The sequence below is a fragment of the Sciurus carolinensis genome, chromosome 18, assembly GCF_902686445.1.
Source record: "Sciurus carolinensis chromosome 18, mSciCar1.2, whole genome shotgun sequence".
Classification (NCBI taxonomy): domain Eukaryota; kingdom Metazoa; phylum Chordata; class Mammalia; order Rodentia; family Sciuridae; genus Sciurus; species Sciurus carolinensis.
Window position 1 is genome coordinate 5,582,467 of NC_062230.1, and position 19,479 is coordinate 5,601,945.

General features: G+C 45.7%; 1 protein-coding gene, 1 non-coding gene and 1 pseudogene across 2 annotated transcripts in view; 1 reads left to right on the plus strand and 2 right to left on the minus strand.

The window, feature by feature from the left end:
* Baz1b (bromodomain adjacent to zinc finger domain 1B) overlaps positions 1 to 17,059 on the plus strand; it is a 72,545-nt gene extending 55,486 nt beyond the window's left edge. Inside the window, 7 exon segments of the mRNA XM_047533465.1 lie at positions 3,128 to 3,310; positions 8,188 to 8,335; positions 9,310 to 9,457; positions 11,096 to 11,205; positions 13,109 to 13,254; positions 14,457 to 14,560; positions 14,870 to 17,059. Coding sequence (XP_047389421.1) covers positions 3,128 to 3,310; positions 8,188 to 8,335; positions 9,310 to 9,457; positions 11,096 to 11,205; positions 13,109 to 13,254; positions 14,457 to 14,560; positions 14,870 to 15,227 — 1,197 coding nt within the window. The 3' untranslated portion in view covers positions 15,228 to 17,059.
* Positions 1,068 to 1,160, minus strand: LOC124970853 (uncharacterized; annotated as a pseudogene).
* Positions 5,952 to 6,055, minus strand: LOC124970834 (U6 spliceosomal RNA). The gene has a single exon (XR_007106206.1). It is a non-coding gene; the product is annotated as a U6 spliceosomal RNA (small nuclear RNA).
* Positions 17,060 to 19,479: the final 2,420 nt, after the last annotated feature.

The window sequence follows — 19,479 nt, forward strand, 5'->3', positions numbered from 1 at the left end:
TTTGTATATTCTGCTTTTGTCCATTCTTATCCGCAGTCAGCTGAGTCAAGCTGTGTTTAGTTGGGTACACTCATGCTTATTAAGTGGAGTATATTTTCAGGCTCATTTACGGTCCTGACATTTACTGCTTAGAAGGACCCTTGCCCCACATTACATAGGTTTACGTACCAAAAGCTGAAAGAAGATTGGCAAAAACTACCAACTGTTATTGTAAGAGGCTTTTTACTGATTTTAAATCAAAATGTCCACATAATTCCAGATACTAGTAATTGTTGGTCTTTTCAGATTTTAGTCAACCTTCTATCCATGGGCTCCTCTCACTTGCATATTCAACCAACTACTGATCAAAAATATTTGGGAAAAATTGTGACTGTAGTGAACATGTGCAGATGTTTTTTTCCTTGTCATTACAGTTCCCTAAACAATAAATTCTAAGAGATATTTATGTAGCACTTACTGTAGTAGGTTTTATAAGTCATTTAGAGCTTAGTGTAATTATATGGAAGGATATACAGGCTATGGAAATACCACTTTATATAAGGGATACAAGCTTTCGTGGGTTGGTAGTATTGGTGTTGAGAGGTGTGTCTGATAGTATGGGATGAGTTTTTGTTTTTTGTTTTTTCCTTTTTCCTTTTTTGAGATGTAGTCTCATGTTGACTAAGCTGGCCTTGAACTTGTGATTCTCTTACCTTGTCCTTTATGACTAATTGGGATTATAGGCACATGCCATCACACCTGGCTTTTTGGCTTGTGTATTCTTTTAGTTGTATACTTTTTGTGAACAGTTGCATCTTTTTCATTTTCTCTATAATTTATAAATGCCATTCATATATTTTCATAGTCTGCATTTCAGTTTCTTTGTTATCAGAATTAACAAATTACATATAACATCTTATATATGTAAGTTTTTCCTTTTAATTAGTCTAGTGATGAATCTTTGGTACATTTCCTAGAAAATATTTAAATATATTTGTGGTTCTAAATGATTCTTTGAAGAATCATTGAACCCAATGGTTTTGTTGTATTTTCCAGTACTGCACATTTATATGCACTTTTTTTTCCCATGTCAGACAAGTAGTATGGTGAGGTCATAACAAGGTTTAGGGGGAGGCACATCTCAGAACAGCATGAATATCCAGTCATGACCTGGAAAGGATCTATACATGTACTTTTAAATTTTAAGTAATGCTTATCAGTTGCCTATACTGCTCAATCCAGACCTCTATCTTAGTGACATTGGGTTATAGCTCTCTGTGGCTGTAAAGTGGAATTTTTAAATTGGTATGCCTTGTGTGACTGACAAGATAGTGAGTGGTATTTAAGAGCATGTTTTTATTTTTTGAAAAATTGTTATTTGATAACTTCTGAATTTTTATGATAGAGGTGACAATAACTTATTAACTCAAAATATTTTCACTAAGCATCAAGTAGATCAGTTTCCAGTGTTTCACCAAAAATACCTTTGTCATTGAAAGACTGCCCCAGATTTAGTTTATTTAGGTTTTTTTTTGTTTTGTTTTTGTTTTTTTTTTTTTTTTTTGCAGTACTGGGGATCGAACTCAGGGCCTTGTGCTTGGGAGGCAAGCACTCTACCAGCTGAGCTATCTCCCCAACCCTTTAGAAACCTAAAGCTGCCAATCAGAACTTCTAACTAGCATGAGATGACTAGGTTAAACCCTTACACTGTGAGTAAAAATAACTTTAAAAAGTTTTGACCTGTACATTCTAATCGAGGGGATCTGGTGGCCTCAGGCTGGAATATCATCCACACAGCACACAAACAGAATGAGTAGTAAGTATCATAATACAAATGAGTACAGAGTGTCATATAAAGCACATATTCTTGTACATTCAAGAGGAATAATGTCTAATTCTCATGGGCATACAGTGCAACAAGGGGCTCAGAAACAGATAGTGTTCACTAACCCATGAGGGAGAACCTAGCAAGAACAGCAGACGAAAGAGAGTCCTGTGCCCTGGAATGAAGTGGAGACTTCATGGACCAGGTGGTATCCAGGTCAGATCAGGAACATGAATGACTTGATGCCTATGGGGAGGGATCTGCAGGCTGGAGAGAACAAACAAACCAAGACAACCATCAAATTCTTCCTCCCCTGATTCCCAGAGTCCATAGGGAACATTTTGCAAACTGTCTGCAGGTGCTGCCTTGTAGGCGAGACCCCTCTCAGGTCTGCTCCAAAGGCTCAGGTATTGGCAGATGCCAGCTCCAGGTAGGTGGAGGATCCCTGAGGGACTTCAGCTAGCTTTTTGTGCTGCAGGTTGATGTCCTCCAGCACCTGCCGCCAGTGCCTCAGCTTTGTCAGCAGCTTCTACACCAGCATGTACTACCACCACAGTTCACTCCTTAGTTCAGAGATGTCCTTTTGATAATTAGCTCTGGTTTTTGGACAGATTGCTGCAATCTTTTTTGTAGGAAAAGAAAAAAAAAAACTGTCTTGGAATATCCAGAAGTTTCTGGATACACCAATCAACACTTTCTTCCTCATCAGTGCCATTGACTTAATCTTGACCCACAAAATAAGCAAAGCTAGCCTTGAATGAAGACTCCAACTCCACCACCGTGCTATTAGAAGTTCTTAGAGTGCCAGCGCTGCCTGAAGAAACAGGCTGGCCCAGGAGTCCCAGTGGCAGTTCCCCCCCTGCCCCCCGGAGAACATACCACCAGTGGGGCTGCCTTGTCTGGAATCTAAGAGCATGATTTTGATGAAGTGATTTATCTCCTGATTTCTCATCCATAAATTAGTTATGAAGCTTAAAGAACGTCAAGCATATTACTTGACAATTAAGTACTAAGCCAGAAAGCCAGTAAATTTTGATTCTCCTCAGTTCATCTTTGCGTTAAGACTATAGCTTCTTATACTTGGTAGATGCTCAGTGTTACTAAATAAGTAGGTTCTGTAACTCCTTGAAGTTATCGAGGTTTCAGCATTCTGTGTATCCCATCATAGTAGGTATAATCCACTAGTGAACTAAGAAACAGGTGGTAAGTTATGTAATATGACCCTTTTGATATATTAGTTTAGGTTGATTTGAATTTAAAGATGATTTTATTCATTTTTCTTGCAACCTTCTCTCAATCTAGTTTTTAAATTATTTCTTGTAGGTCATTTCATTAGAGAAACTGAAGGACTTTGGTGAATGTGTCATTGCCCTTCAGGCCAGTGTCATAAAGAAATTTCTCCAAGGCTTCATGGCTCCCAAGCAAAGGAGAAGAAAACTCCAGAGTGAAGATTCAGCAAAAACTGAGGAAGTGGATGAAGAGAAAAAAATGGCAGAAGAAGCAAAGGTATTTAGTTATTAAAGATGTAGTTTTTGATTATGTGAAAGAGTGTATTATTTTAGTTGTAAATGGATACAATAGCCTTCATTTTATTCATTTTTTTTATATGTAGCACGGAGAATGGAACCCAGTGCCTCACATGCTAGGCAAATGCTCCACCACTGAGCCACAGCTCAGCTCCTGTAATTTGGTTTTGAAATAGTCTCACCTTATAGTTTTTAGTTACTTGTGACATTATCCTTTGAGTCTGTGTTCCTTTTTAAAAAATCACTTTCTGCTAAATTTGTGGTTTTAAAACTTTCTTCATCTGTGGATGATGGTCGGAGTGCACGTGTCCTCTTCCCCCAAAATTGTGGTAAAGGTATATATGATGTGGAATTTCCCATTTTTATGCTGTGGTGTTAAGTGTATTCATGTTGTCATGCAAACATCACCACCATCCATCCCTAAAACTTTTTCCATCTTGGCATAATGTCCTTGAGCTCATTCATGTTGTATATAGCATGTGACGGAATTCCCTTTATTGTTTTTAACTTTTTTTTTTAGATGTCGATAGACCTTTATTGTATTCATTCATTTATATGTGGTGCTGGAAATCAAACCCAGTGCCTCACACATGCTAGGCAAGTGCTCTGCCACTGAGCTGCATCCCAGCCCCATGTTGTTCTTTCTACTGATGAGCATGAAGTTGTCTTCCATTTCCCTTTATGAGAATACCTAGCAGTTCCATTTTTGTCTGTTCTGTGTATTAGATTTCTGTTTTTAAGATACTTTGTGAAGAAAAGAATTTGAAAGAGAGGTTCCAGCTTATCCAGAGCAAAATACTTATTCCTAATCTTAGAGTTTCCTGGTTCCCTTTCCTTCTTTCACAAACATCTGATAAAGACACGCCTGTGCTCAGATAGTGAACTGAGGCAGACAACATTACCCTATGTACATGTATGATTACACGAATGTGTGAATCTGCATTGTATACAACCAGAGAAATGTTGTACCCCGTTTGTGTACAATGAATCAAAATGCAGTCTGTAAAAATTAAGAGGAAAAAAAAACATGCCTGTGCTAACTCTGAAGGTGTCATGGAGGTTTTAAAAACTAAATCTTTGCCTTCAAGGTACTCAGTTTGAGTGTGAGACTGAGAACAGGCAGGCAGGTAATGTTCCTTGACTTACTGGGATTTTAACCGCATCTTGATACACCCATCATGAGGTGGAAGTAGTGTTGAATTAGAAGTGCACTGAATGTCCCTGACCCACTGCACATGGTGGCTTGCACAGCACTCTAGAGCACAGCCTGCTCCCATTGTGAACATGTGTCTGGCAGAGCCACTGCCCCTGCCCAGTGTCACGAGAGAACACCATTCTGTATTACTGATAGCCCAGAAAAGACCCACAGTTGAAGAACGGTCTCTACTAACTTAGTATTGCTTTCACTCCATGTTAATAGTCTGAACATTGTAAGTTGAACCCTCAAAAGTTGAGGGCGGTTTGTGCTGATGAGAGAGTAGTGCTTGGCCTGGCCTCTGAGGGATGCCCAAGGCCAGTTAGAGAAAACTCGCGAGAGATCGCATAGAAGCTGGGGGCTGAAGAATGAGCAAGAATTAATCGTCATGGCAGGGGCACCAGAGGCCTTTTCAGATTGAATTAAAATCGGCCTCTCTTGCCACTGACAACTGATTCTGGTTTTGTTCTTCCTGCTCATATGGATATTCTACTTTCCTTTCTAAAACACTTCAGGTATTTGTACATAGCAGTCATGTTGCCCCTGCTTTCTTCTGAGACGACAGGAATCTCCCTTGATGTTCCCATGCCCAAAGTCCCATTTTTCCTTGCCATTTCTTTTCCTATAACAATTTCTTCTTACTGAGAACTAAGCAGTTTAGAAGTCCCATTAGCCTGTTTTCGAGTACTAAAGCCCATGATGAAGTAACCTTCTTAGCTTGTCAGGTGAGACTAGTTCTTAGCTTAAAAGGGGAAAAGTGAGCCCCCTTCTGCAGGTCCAGACACAGTGCAGAAATGGGAAGCTCAGTAGAGCCTCTTCTCAGTAGAGCCTCTTGGAAAGTCAGTCAGATCTACCAAGTGGCTCAGCAGCCTTAACATGACCTTAGTTCCCCACCAAAGGTCAGCTTTACCCCAGCTCAGAAATTTTCCACTGTCCTTTGCTTTAAAAGTTTCCACTTAGCTAGGGCCAGGGCTTTTTCAGCTGGCACTAGGCTGTTGCATGAGTTTATGTCAGTCTCTAATCTGGGCTCCAGTTTCCTTATTTATAATAGTAGATTGTCTCTCAGATCCCTTTTGTATAATCATGGATGATTTCAAATATTTAATGCTCGTTTTTTTTTTAATAAAATGAGAAAAATAATGTATAATTTGGCAAAATCCTGGGTTTTGTTTTGTTCTCTCTTAACTTTGGTTGTATTTGCCCTGACAACCTGCTTGTTTTTTCACTTTATTTTAAGATTTTAAATTTACATTTGTTTATTTTAATTATGTAACTTTATAGGGTAGAGGGATAATTCAGTACATGTGTGCAGCATGTAATGATCAAATCAGAGTAGTTAGCATATCTGTCTCCTTAAATTTTTTTCAAAATTTGTTGATTAACATGATAATTGCACCTTTTTTATGGGGTACTGTGTGATATTTCAAAAAGCATGGAATGCTTCATGAACATTCGTGTCATTCTTACGTAGGTGCCATGGAAAGTTCTCTGTATGGTTCTAATTTTGGTGTATGCACTGCTGCAGCTAGCAGTTTTTCCATTTCAAATGGTCTTGTGTGGAAGACTGATGTGAAGTCTTGTTACATCTCTGCCAAGATAGAATAATTGCCTGCCTAGTGTTAAACAAGGGACTTGGATATAAACTCCATTCTCCTTGATTCTGTTGCAGCTACTTCTGTCTAAGGACATTGTAAGCTAGAAATTTCATATTTTCTTTCCACTAGGATAATGGTGTGATTGGTGTACTTCTGTAATCCAGCAGCTTGGGAGACTGAGGCAAGAAAATGGCAAGTTCAAAGCCAGCCTTAGCAACTTAGCAAGGCCCTAAGCATCTTAGCCAGACCCTGTCTGAAAATAAAAAAAGGACGGGATGTGGCTTAGTGGTTAAGCACCCCTGTTCTCAATCCTTGGTACCCTCGCCTGCCACACACACACACACACACACACACACACACACACACACAAAAGAACAGAGAGTTTTATAGAATCCCACCACTATTAAGTGTGAAAATTATTTTATCTTGCCAATGTTTATCTGTTTAAAAGCATTACCTTGAATGTAGTGGATTTTTTGTTTTTGTCTTTCAATGCATTAGGCTGGAACTGTGTGCAATGAGAAACTAGAATGTTACCTCAAATTTTGAATGTTTTTACCCTCAAAATTAGAGGCTGGTTGGTTTCTGGAGATAGCAGGATGCACATAATTATTCAGTATGTGCAATGATAAGAGCATTAGATCAGAAATCTGCGACCTGGCCCTGGATTTCTGTGAAGACTTGGGCAAACTTTCTTCCCATGTAAAGTAACAAGTGACAAGTGGATGTTATGCCAGTGTTCATACCAGCAGCATTCTGAATTAACCAGAACATTGGAAAGAGCCCAAGTGTCCACCAGCTGATAAATGAATAAACAAAATATCACACCTCTGTACAGCAGAATATTATTCAGCAATTAAACAGAACATTAATGAACCCAGAAACATGTTCAGTGAAGAACACCAGGCAGAAGGCCACCTATTACATGATACATTTTAAGTCTGTTTTTAAAGAGGTTGATAAGTTTATTTTCAAGACCTCTTTGGATCTCTAAAACAAGTTTAATGAGGCCAAATGAGCTAGTAGATGCCTAAATTTAGTAATTGATAGAAAATAATTAGGGTGTAAAAAGCGGTGCTGTGCGTAGGCAGGACTGTTCTTAGTGCTTGTGTGCACTGCATCTGATTACCCACTAGAGGACAGCCAAGCCCATTCCTAGTTCAATTCCTGTGGGTTATCAGTAGCGCTGTTTGAAAACTGACCTGCAGGGCAGGATAGTGAGCCTGTGATTCCAGCTACTGGAGAAACTGAGACGGGAGGATTATTTGAGCCCAGGAACTCAAGACTAGCCTGAACAAGACTGTTTTCTTGATGAGAAATATGCAATACTTTTTGTCAGATCTCCGTTGTACTGGCAGAAGACTGCAAGGCAGCTCTGTTGGTGAACTCAGAATTTACCAAGGAGCTCTATGGAGGGAAGGAAGGAAATTGGGTTTGTTTTTCAAAAAAAAAAAAAAAAAAATGCTGAAACATCTGCAGAAGAAGTTGGAGTAGAAGGAATGAGCCAGTTTCCACTAGTACTTGAATAACTGCCATTTAAATATAGATTCGTGTGTGTGTGTGTGTGTGTGTGTGTGTGTGTACATTTAAGACTCTCTCTGATCCGTACTTCTGTAGAAAAGAGAAGGGACAGCCCTTCTTCCCTCCTTCAGTGTTCCCACCTGTCAAGCTAGCACAACTTGCACTATGCCCTTAGTAGCTTTTTTTTTTTTTTTTTTTTTTTTTAAGTGCCAGGGACCAAACCCAGGGCCTTCTGTGCTCTACTTCAGTTCAGTGCAACCCACATTCCTTACTTTCAGATGCTACTGAATATTAGAGGATTACACTGGAAGAGAATTGTCCCTGCCGGTTCCCTTCCCTCCCTTGAATCTGCATGTGACCTTTGGCAAGTTTCCCCATCCCCCACCCTTCGGAGGCTTTTTTATAATATAAATGGATAAGATTGATAAAGCTCTAAGAGACAAGTGTCCTGAGAATTCTCTTGTTTCTTTACCCTTTTCCGGTGCCCTCTCAGTGTGTTTGAAGTCACCGTAGTAATAATTCTGGCCTGGTTTGCTCTTTGCTTAGGTTGCATCTGCTCTGGAAAAATGGAAGACAGCAATCCGTGAAGCTCAAACTTTTTCCAGAATGCATGTTCTACTTGGGATGCTAGATGCCTGTATCAAGTGGGATATGTCAGCAGAAAATGCTAGGTGCAAAGTTTGTCGAAAGAAAGGTACATTTAGATCAGATTTGCTAATGTGGGTGTGTTAGGTATTAAGAATTCCATTCTCACAATCATCTTCTATCCCCAAAAGAATTTTGTATACACAGATTTTTAGTGTGGTGGGACAGATTTACCTTCTCTTGAAGGTCTGTCACATGCTAATTTTTGAAATCACGTGGTGGTAGATCACAGCAGGTCCTTTGTTCTTCAGTTCAGAGTGTACTATAAGAACGGTTGCTCTCCAATTTTCAGATTTCTACAAATAGCAAAATTAGTTCATCTAAAATTTGGAATCCTTTTGTTTTGGAACTTTTGTCTGTAAGAAAGATGAGTGCTTCCAGCAGAGGGCACTCTGTTCATTGGGACTGCTCAGGCTTGGCCTTTTTAGCACTGAGTCCTACAGAGCAAAGTGTTTGGGAACGTTTACTGTTGAGTTCTTTCATATCACCTGTGTACAAAAGAAGCTTCATGACTAAAAGTCATGTGATTGACTTCTCAGTGGCTAAAATTTTATTTTATGACATTAGGGTTTAGTTTCTAATAATGAAAAATTCTATGTAAAGTCATTCAGTTGCTATAAAACTCATTTAGAATGAAGGTCAGAGAGGGGAATTGACCATGTTGATTCAGTGTATTTTCAGATGTAAGGAGACTAAACGACTTGGGGACCTTACCAGACATGCATCGGAAAACACTGGGGGACAGTAAAGAGCAGCAGGGTTTACAGACATCACTTGGTTTTTGCTGCCTCGTAGTAAATACTAATTGTCCTCTCTACCTGTGGGTAGATTTTTGGATATAAGTTAGGAAACCTTATCCCTAAATTACCAATAGTCTGGTTTACGCTACATTTTCTGCGTTTTTTAACATACTGGGGTAGCACCATACTAGAATGTTTGTTCTGCTGTGGTGTTGGCTGAGGCCACAGCTCAGTGATTGTTGCCGTGCTGCCGACAGTGCTGTGCAAGTTTATCTCTTTGCAGGTGAGGATGACAAACTGATCTTGTGTGATGAGTGTAATAAAGCCTTCCACCTGTTTTGTCTGAGGCCGGCCCTCTATGAAGTACCAGATGGTGAGTGGCAGTGCCCAGCTTGCCAGCCTGCTACTGCTAGGCGCAATTCCCGTGGCAGGTGAGAATTTTTCTTTTATAAATAAATGAATGGAGAAATAAATTTCAGTTATTCAAATTCAGTGATTCCACGGAGCTTTAAGTGCATCTTTTAAGTACAGAGCCTGATCATTTATGGTCCTTCAGTAGGAATCAAAGGGCTCTGATGTGATTTTGGCTGACGTTTGTAGTTTTCACTGCCAGCTACATTCTCTCTCCTCGATCCTGCTTTCTTCTCAAGTGACAGTGCATCTCCTCTGCCTGCTGCCTCCACATTGTGTACCTCTCGCTTCCTGATTACTTTTACAACTAACTGCTGCTAAATATCTTCGAACTCATGACCTTCCCTGCCCCACACCTCTTACTTTCCACATTTTCCTATCAAGATTAGAACTTTGGCATCAACTTAGACAGGAGCTTTCTCCCTCCATTCTATATGTTTATTAATTTGCCAGATGCTAGCAGTCCCGTGTCCAGGGGTCTTATGAATCAGTTGCCTGCTCTCCAATCTCCATGGTCCCCTTGGTTAATTGTCCCTTCTTCGCCTCCCACGTACAGTCTTTCAGTGGGTTTGTAGCTCCTTTGTCTTAGCTCCTATCTTTCCCTTTCTTACCTGTCAGGCTATTGTGGTAAGACCAGAATAGCAGGAAATAAGGCAAAGATCTATTCTCTTTTCTGTTCTAAAACTTCCAGTCTTTTCATTGCCTCTAGAATAAAACCCAAACTCCCTCACCTAAGTTTTGAGATTTAGAGCAACAGCAGCCTAGGGTCTTGGGCCCTGGTCCCCGTGTGTGCTTGTCCCTGTGTCTCTTGGACTTTTCCTCTGTCCAGTGCTCCCAGCTGAGTAAACTGCCCTTGGCCTAGCTAAATTTGCACTGTATTTTTCAAAAGTTCTTTTTACATCCTTAGAATTAATTGCTCCTCCTGAGTGTCAATGTGGCAAACATGGGACCTTGTAAACAAGAGGCACCTAAAATTTACCAAATTAATGCCTTTGTTTTCTGCATTGAAATCTGAGGTTGTACAAAGGCAGCTTATAGGCACTGTGGCTTGGTGTGTGCGCCCTCCTCCCACTTCGTAAAGGGCAGAGCTGTTTGATCCTGACTCCACCTTAACAGTGTTACTGGGTTATTTCTCACTCCATTCCAGCTACACTAAGAGAGATGAGACATGCTTTGGACCAGCTGTTCTGAGCTGGATTACCATTGCTTTGATGTTATGGTCATCTGCAAGCTGTCTCAGCTTCTGGAAGGGGGCCATCAAGGTGGAGTCACACCTGTCTGGACTGTTTGTCCTTTTATTCCACTCCAGAGCGGGGGCAGCTTTTAGTATCTGAAATGTTACCTTATCTGACTTTTTTTGTGAGACAAAAGTAATAGCGTTTTGTGTTATTCCGTGTGGGGAGGCGGGTAGGGTTGCATTTTGTCATCGGTGTCTTACCCGAAACATTTTGGGCTAAGAAAAGGGAGGCATGCTGTTGAAGCCTCATTTTTTTTAATTCCATGAAAAACTCCTGGCCTCAATTCAAGGTCTCTCCCCTTCTCACCAGATCTGTCTAATCTATGAAGATAGAAAGGTTGCTGGAATCCCCGTGGGACTTCAGCTTTCCTCAGGACCATGTTGGGCTAGACTGTTCTCTATGTGGCTTTCCTCCTCACAGGAATTACACTGAGGAGTCTGACTCTGAGGACAGCGAAGATGACGAGGGTGACTCAGAGGAAGAAGAGGAGGAGGAGGAAGAGGAAGACTACGAGGTGGCAGGCTTACGATGTAAGTGTCCAGTTTGTCCCCATCGTTGCCCTCACAGTCTCCCTGGCTGACCTAGGAAGGCTGGGTTGGCAGTCGACCATCAGTGCCATCATCTCGTGTCTTCCCTTCCTCTTGTGACTGGTGTAACTGAGCTGCCACTGTGTAAATCAGTTTTCAAGATGCTCTTGTTAATCACCTGCCTAGCTAGTGAAGGGAGGGTGGCTTGGTCTTGAGAACACCAGAAACCTGTGGCCGTTTCATGTGCTCTGAGATACAGTGGAATTCAGGGTTGCAAGCATGCTTGCGGCAGGGTTACTGGTTCTGAACCCCTGCACATTCAGGGGCAGTGGAAGTGGACCTAGCCCAACGCCATCTCCTAACCCATCTCCTGGCCTCTGGCGCAGTGCTGCTTTCAAAGAGGTACTTTTTTCTCTCTGGTTACAGTGATTGTTTCTTCCCTGAAACACGCAGGTCTATAGTTTCGCTAATTTGCAAAGAGAACACTGGTTTTTCCGTGGCTTAAGTAAAAGGATGTTGGGAAGGTTCAGATCTGTTCTTGCTGGATAGAGGCCAGTAGGAGAAAATGGCCTCGTCGTTCACGTTTGTGGTGTTGGCTCTTGTTCTCCCATGTTCATTCCTTGTGACCTTGAGAATCTTGTTATTTACATAGCTAACCTCCTCCAGTAGAGCCTTTTAACAGTCTCCCTCTTTCCAAAATACTTCTCAGAGGTTAGTATAAAAGAGACCACGGCTCAAGATTGAAGAGATGGTACAGTTCTCATTTGGTACTTCAACGCCCTCTGTCTGTTTCACCTCTCAGGCCACCAAAGCTGTGGCTCCTTGGTGTGACTTGAGGGCCTGGATTTGAGCCTCAGCTTTTTCCCTTTTAGGCTGGTCTTAAGCTAGAGGCTGTGAAATAGCCAATGAGGAGTTACCATCGTCCAGCAATAGAAGAGAAAGAAAGCATTGTTCATGGGACTGAGGTTGTGGCTCAGTGGTAGAGCACTTACCTTGCATGTGTGAAGCATTGGGTTTGAGTCTCAGCCCTACATGTAAATAAATGAATAAAATAAAGGTCCATCAACAACTAAAATATATATACATATATATATGATATTTTTTTAAAAGAAAGCATTGTTCGTTGGTTCTCTGCATTACTGCTTCTCTAAACCCCATCTTTGTCCAAATGTCATCTCCCCACTATCCAGAATATTAGTGAGGAAAAGTCACAGAAAATCAGTGTAGTGGAGAAGACCTGAACTAATCCTTGTGGCACAGTGCTCCCCAAGGGCATGCGGTGGAGCGTGGGTTTGCCTGGCATCCGGCACCTGCTGTGAACTGGAGGTGCTCACAGCCTGGGTGCCTTCCTGTTCCTTCTCTCTTGTGGGTGCTGGGCAGGGCCCTTACCAGTCCACTGTCTCTGGTTGTCAGAAATGCAGGAAAACAGGCCTGGAGTGAGCCCTGAATCGGATCCAGAGAGGAATGCTTGTGGCCCTTCCTTGTGTCTGCTTCTCTCTGAGAAGATTGGGTGGTGGGTGCTGGATAAGTTGGGGATTGGAACAGGGCGGTCTGGTGATGAGACCCCATCTCACACGCAAGTGCACACTCTCAAACTGAGCTTGGGTCCTAGTGGACAGGCTGCTTTGTCACAGGACTTTTCTTCCTGGTCAGTTTGCAGTGAGCTGCTTCACAGCCTCATTCCTAGGAGCAGCTGGAGCAGGGGTGGGGACGAAGGCCTCTGAAAGGATCTGGGGGTTGAGGAGGTGCCTGCGCTTGTCACCTACTCTTGCTATTATTTCTGAGCATCCTGTTACAAAGGGCAAAAAGGAAGTTGTTGCTCTGCTGTGTGAGGGGCTTTACCTCCCCAACCCCATGCATGTGCTCTTCCTTCTTGGTTGCTCTGAATTCTTTATTTTTGTTTCAGTGAGACCTCGAAAGACCATCCGGGGTAAGCAGGGCATCATCCCTCCTGCAGCTCGGCCAGGCCGACGGCCAAGTAAGAAACCACATCCCACCAGGAGGTCACGGCCAAAGGCACCCCCTGTGGATGACGCTGAGGTGGATGAACTGGTAAGAATTTGTTTATTGTCCTCCCTCTAGTTTTCCTGTTCTTACTTGCTCCCCCAGAATTAGGAATTCACCAGGCAGCAGGTGGCGCCTCGCTTCTCCCTCCTCCCGATTCTGGGGGGATCTGAGGAGGCAGGTGTGTGGGCCCATGGGTGGACCTCTGGGCAGCCATCCCTCCGGGAACAGCTCTGTCTGGCATTTCCCTGCCATAGCTTGCAAACATTGTCCTCTAGTTAGTAATCAGCCTGCGACTTGTTAAGGATTTTAAAATAGTGTCCATGTGTCTTTGGTGGGCCCAGAGGGGCTGGATCTCCCTGTGGGAATGTCAGCAATGTTGGAGCCTCACTTACTGCTGGGTCTTTTGGTGACAGTTGTTAGGGGAGGGACATATCCCTCCCCTCTGCTCCTCAGCCAGTGTAATTTTAGTAGTTTTGTTTTAGCTCTCACTTGAGCTTTGAAGAACAGAAAGCAGCTCTTGAAAAAGTGCTTGTTTTGACAGACCATATCAGGGTTGGGGGCATAAAGCAAGGCATTATGGAGATCAAAGGGCATTAAAGATCCTCCTGTGTGCCAGCCCTAAGTCCTCCAGGGCAGTGGCTCCTATTGCAGTGGGTCCCTACTGGTTACAGCCACCTGGAAGAGAGATTCCGTCTCTTCTCTCCTCAGCCACCTCCTCTCACAGTGCCCTCTGTGGAAGAGCCCTCCCTGCAAGGGAGTCGGACCTCTTGTTTTCCTTCACAGACACACCCCACCTCCACAAAATTGGCTGCTGGAGGTCCAGCAACCGCCTGGCTTTCTGCAGTTGCTTGTTTATACCCATCCATGGTTTCACCATAATCCCAAGTCCATCTGCTGTCAGAGTGCTAGTATCCTGTTGACAGTGGCCCTCTCCAGCCGACCTCTGACAGTCCTGCTGTTCATACAGCAACTGCTGCCTGCCCTCTGCTGCTTTGATCACTGTCCACCAGGGAGCAGGCAAGTGGATGGATGGAAGATGCCTGCCCCCCAGGCCCAGAGTGTTGCCCGACTCGAATGTCAGATGATGTCTCTACTTCAAGAAAATGGTTGAACTGCCTTTTTTTTCTTCCCTTTTTCTTTTCTTTCTTGTTCTTTTTCTTTTTAATAAGAAGATGCACACACTTTCTGCCCTGCCTGCTGTTCTACTCTTGGGCCTGTAATAGACATTCTTCTTTCTTTGGCATCAGGTACTTCAGACCAAGCGCAGCTCCCGGAGGCAAAGCCTGGAGCTGCAGAAGTGCGAGGAGATCCTCCACAAGATTGTGAAGTACCGCTACAGCTGGCCCTTCAGGTGAGCTCTGTTCCCAAGTAGGTGGCCAGGCATCCAGTGGGTCTAGGGGTACTGAGAGAAGGCAGCTGCTGAGGGAGGACTCAGCTGAACCCCTGGGGCCTGCCCTGATCCCTTTCCTCTCAGGACATGTCCCGTGACAGGGCAACTAGCTCTTCCAAGTGGATAGTGACTGCCCTTACAGGGTGACCACACCTTCTCTGTGTCCTCCAGGCGGCTGATCCTAGCAGGTGTGGGCATTCTGGGCCTGCTTATTTGACATCCAGGTTTCTCTCAGTTGCATTCAAGGTTCCATTCGGTTCTTCTCCACAGGGAGCCTGTGACCAGGGATGAGGCTGAGGACTACTATGAGGTGATCGCCCACCCCATGGACTTTCAGACAATACAGAACAAGTGTTCCTGTGGGGAGTACCGGTCTGTGCAGGAGTTTCTCACTGACATGAAGCAGGTGTTCACCAACGCTGAGCTTTACAACTGCCGTGGCAGCCATGTGCTCAGCTGCACGGTGAAGACCGAACAGTGTCTGGTGGCTCTGCTGCATAAACACCTTCCTGGACACCCATATGTCCGCAGGAAACGCAAGAAGTTTCCCGATCGGCTTGCTGACGATGAAGGGGACAGTGATCCAGAGCCTGTTGGACAGTCCAGGGGGCGAAGGCAGAAGAAATAGAGAGGTGGGGCCCTGGTAAGGGATCTGAGGCAGGGGGAGTAGTGGGAGACAGCTGGGGGGAGTGGGGAGGCAGGAGAGGAAGATGGAGAAGAACTTGAAAGCAATCATGGGAGTCCAGAAATGTCTGTCACCCCAAGCTTGTGCTGTTCTCAAACTCCCCCACTGGGCCTGTTCAAGCAAAGCTCTTCGGGAGCCTAATATTGGATAGGTGGTTTCTGCCAGAACTTCTGGGTGCAGGAGAGGGCCTTAGCCCTGCTTTCTGAGCGTTTCCAGGAGGGTGCCCCGGCGTGCCACTTCTCCTGTGAGTCCATGTCCTTCTCTCCTTCCTTCCTTCCTTCCTAAGGTCCCTCCCACCTTGGCAGCAGTGCCACGCCCCTCTGGTCTCCAGTGAGGGTTATGGCATTACTTAGCAGGATTGAGAGTAATCAGGCTAACTGGGGAGGCTGTGTTGTTTTTGTTTTGTTTTGTTTTGTTTCATCTGTATTTATACACAGTCTCGTTTCTTTCAGCCCGTACTCTGTCTCTTCCTCCTCCTCCCTCTCAGGTGACGGCATGTCAGTGAGTGCCATACAGAATTCTGTATTCACCAGCATCATGAGACAGTTGTGGTCTTTTGAGTTGATCTTAGCAGAGTAAAGGGACGTTTTTCTGGAGCCATTCCTGAACACCCCTCCCTTTGTTATAGCCTTCTCCCCACTTCCCTGCCCCATCGCCTCAACAAAACAAAACAAAAAACGAAGGCACTTCACTTAGAGACTGGAGTCCTGCTTATAATCATGCGTATAACCTTTACTTTGATGGATCTGGCCAGAGGGGTGTTGGAGCCCAGCCCACCCACACACCAGAGAAGCTCTTAGGGAGCAGAAGAGCAGGAAGAATTGAAATGTTTGATTTTTTTTTTTTAATTGACTTTTCTAGTTATTAAAAGTTGCTTGTTTCAACAGTGATATTGTATAAAGAACATCTTGTAAAATATCTGTCATCTCGCTTTGGCACATGTACAGTACAGTTTATATGACGTGTCTGCTTTATGCCCCCATCTCCCTCACCCACCTGCTCTCCTGCAGAGGGGCTGGGTTGGAGACTGGTCCAGTGGCATCTAGTGGTGGCCAGGGGGCCCCTCTGCCTACCATGGTGGATCTCTGTGCCTCCTTGTCCATATCTGCCTCTTCCCGAGCCCATTCTGGCTTCAGACTTGGAGCTCCTGCGAACTGCGTATGTCAGTGGTCAGTGTCAGTGGGGGCGGAGGGTGGGAGCAGCTCAGAGAGCACTTCCACGGCCAGTCTAGCCTCCTCGTTATATTTAGGCAAAGTTTGTAGTCTTCTTTCCCTTTTATGACAGATTTTGATAAAAGTACAAGACAGGGTTTGATTTTCTATTCTATCAACTTTGAATTTGGAACGTGAGCACCTCAGCTCTTGTGTACCTAAAGGAAAAGAAGCCCACCAAGGGGATTGCCACTCCTAGGACCGAGACTAAGCCTCCTGACGTGACACTCCCAGGTGTGGTCCCAGCTCCCCTCTCCTCCCTGCCCAGGGGTCCTGGGACTTGGCTCCAGTGGCTGGTGGGTAGGTTTCCCGCCGCTCCCCCTGCGGGCTTGGAGTAAGCACTGACTTCACAACAGGATCGGCCAGCCACCACCACCCCTGCCCCGCTTCTTATCCTAGATCAGTCTTTTCTTGTTATAGTGAGAATTCCGTGTTCCCACTGCAGTGACACCTGAATTGTTGGTTGTTTTTTAAATTGTCTCTAAGGAGGAAGGGCCCCATTAAAGGGTGAAATTGTAATAAATTGGAATTTCAAATAAACATTCTGTACTTGTGTTTATAAAGAAGAAACCATTCTGGCGGCTCTTTCATTGTGCTCTTGTGGTGGCAGGGAGGCTAGCCCTGGGGGCTGCTTTCCAGCTGGCCTGCCGGCTCCCTGTGAAGGCGTCCTGGGGGCCGGAGCCCCGTTGCCCAGTCCGGGTGGGCCTGTCCACTGCATTGCTGCACCTCTGGGAGACATTCCCGGTGCAGCTGGACAGGCCTGGCCTGGCGTCCACACCTGCCTGGCCTTGTCTGTCCAGCTCCCCAGATTTCATCTGAAGCTAGGAATTGGGACAAAGCATTTTTAAGGCTTAATTGTGAGTATTTGTTCCTTTAGTTTGGGGGGAACTCCTAATACTTAAAACATTTTTCTTTTCAAGGAAAATAACTAAACGTCCACAGGAGGAGTGAAAAGTGTGGTGAATTCCCGGGTGCTCAGCCTCCGTGGTTCCACCACGTGGCTGCTCGCATTCTCTCTGTGCCCTCGTGTATTTTTTAGTCACTGGTTTGAGCAGCCCACTGTGGGGCCGCAGCTTGCTGTGGAGTAGAGATTTTGCTGAGTACTGCCACAGTGCTGTTCACCGAGGAGTGGGACTGCCACTTCTTGACCACGCGAACCGGGCACAGCAGAAGGTCAGACGTCAACCTGAAAGAGGATGTGAGGGAAGGCCGCAGCCCCCATCAGGTTCTGCCAGTTGCCTTGTGAACAGGCTGCACCAAGCACTCAGGGATGGCCACCCCTTTTTAGGGGGAGGACTCGGCCCCCTGGCAGTTGGGATTGGACTCGCCTGTCCCCTCCAGCTCTGGAGAAGAGAGCTCTGCTACTGCCAAGCATTCTCTGCACCAGTCAGCACTCGGGACTCCCAGCCTGATTTGTGGAGTCCTGTTCCTGGTGGGTTCCTAGGTACCCATGGGACCGTCATCCCTTCTGGTCTGCACCCTGGCCCTGCTCAGCATCCCAGCACCTTCCTATCTGCTCCTTACCTGGCGTGGCAATCACGTCCCCTCCATTGAGTAGTGCAAGTGAGGACGTGAGAACTTCATTCCAGAGGACCAAGGTCTGAGTCTCAGCTTCTGGGAGTCATCCGAGATCACCCCTGATCTTCAAACTGTCTGGGGAGGAGGCTTCTGGAGTCTAGAGCAGGTCCTCAGTGGGGCCCCTCCAGTTTGCTGGGGGCCAGGGTGTCTCTAGCAGAGTGAGCCAGGCAGGAAGAGAGGGTGACCCTGACCCCGCACCCCTTGCCGTGGACCTTTAGGCCTCTTCACTCTGGACTGTCCCAGCCCAGGAGCTGATTGTGGGAGTGAACACAGCCCCTGGCCCCGGGATCTGGGAGACTGCACTCAGGCCCTACCCAGGCATAGACTGAAGACCCTGAAGGGGAAGAAGGGGACCAGGGCCCGTGGTATAGGTGCCAGCAGGTACTGGTTTCTGAGTATTTTGCCTGGTTCTGAGGTGTTCTGTTTCGGGAGGAGGGGAGCTCCCGCTGTGGGGGGCTGTTCTCCCTCCCCCTTGCCCAGTTGCTCTGGACTTGACCTCTCTAAGTGGCACACCCTACAGTTCCCCACGCTGGAACAAATCAAATCCATGGCGTAGAAATCACAAAAGCTCTGGAGGCAGACGAGGGAACCCCCAGTACAGCCTCAGGTTGCGTGACCATGACTTTGAACCAGTGAAGCACCAACAGCCCAGGGGAAGGCCGTGTCCGAGGCCTTAAGCACCCCTACGTACTCCCCCAGGGTCCAGTACTCCCGCAGGCACTTCCTGGCATGGTGTGCCCTTCTCTCAAATCATGGCCAGCATGGACCATCCCAGCCCCCAAACTGCCCTCCTGACGGCATTGCCATCCCTGGTGTTCCGCAGCTCCTACCCTCCAGTGGTTTGGAAGCCAGCACCAGGTTTGTTTCTGCTAAGGGGATACCGCTGAGGGCCAGTCCCTCCCCTGTGCACTGCCCAGCAGGAAGAGGGTGCTCTGGTGCCCTTGCCCTGCTCGGCTTCCACCGCTGCTGCAGATCCTCTCCTGCTCCAGCGGCCCCTGCCGCAGTGCACGCTCAGCACCCACACTGCCTGCGAACTGCCCGGATGCCCACTCGGGCCATCATCGTCATTCCCAGCCTGGGCTCCTTACCAGTAACTTCCATAAGCTCTTTCTGTTTCTCACCCAAAGACCTGCACGTGGACAGGTAGAAGGAATTAAGGTTGCTTGGCGTTGGTCAAAGGCACCAGCTTCCTGGGTGCTGTGGGAAGGGAAGGACGAGGACACTGCTGTATAGTCCCCGGAGGCCCTTGGGCTGAGGGATGAGCTTGACCCCAACTCAACACATGACGGGCCTGTCTGGGACCTTGACCCAACTGGTGTGATTCTCATCAGACTGCTTTCTGACCCTGTGCACTGGTGACGTGCCGGGCAAAGCTCAGGCCTGAGAGGCCCTGCAATGGGGGCTCT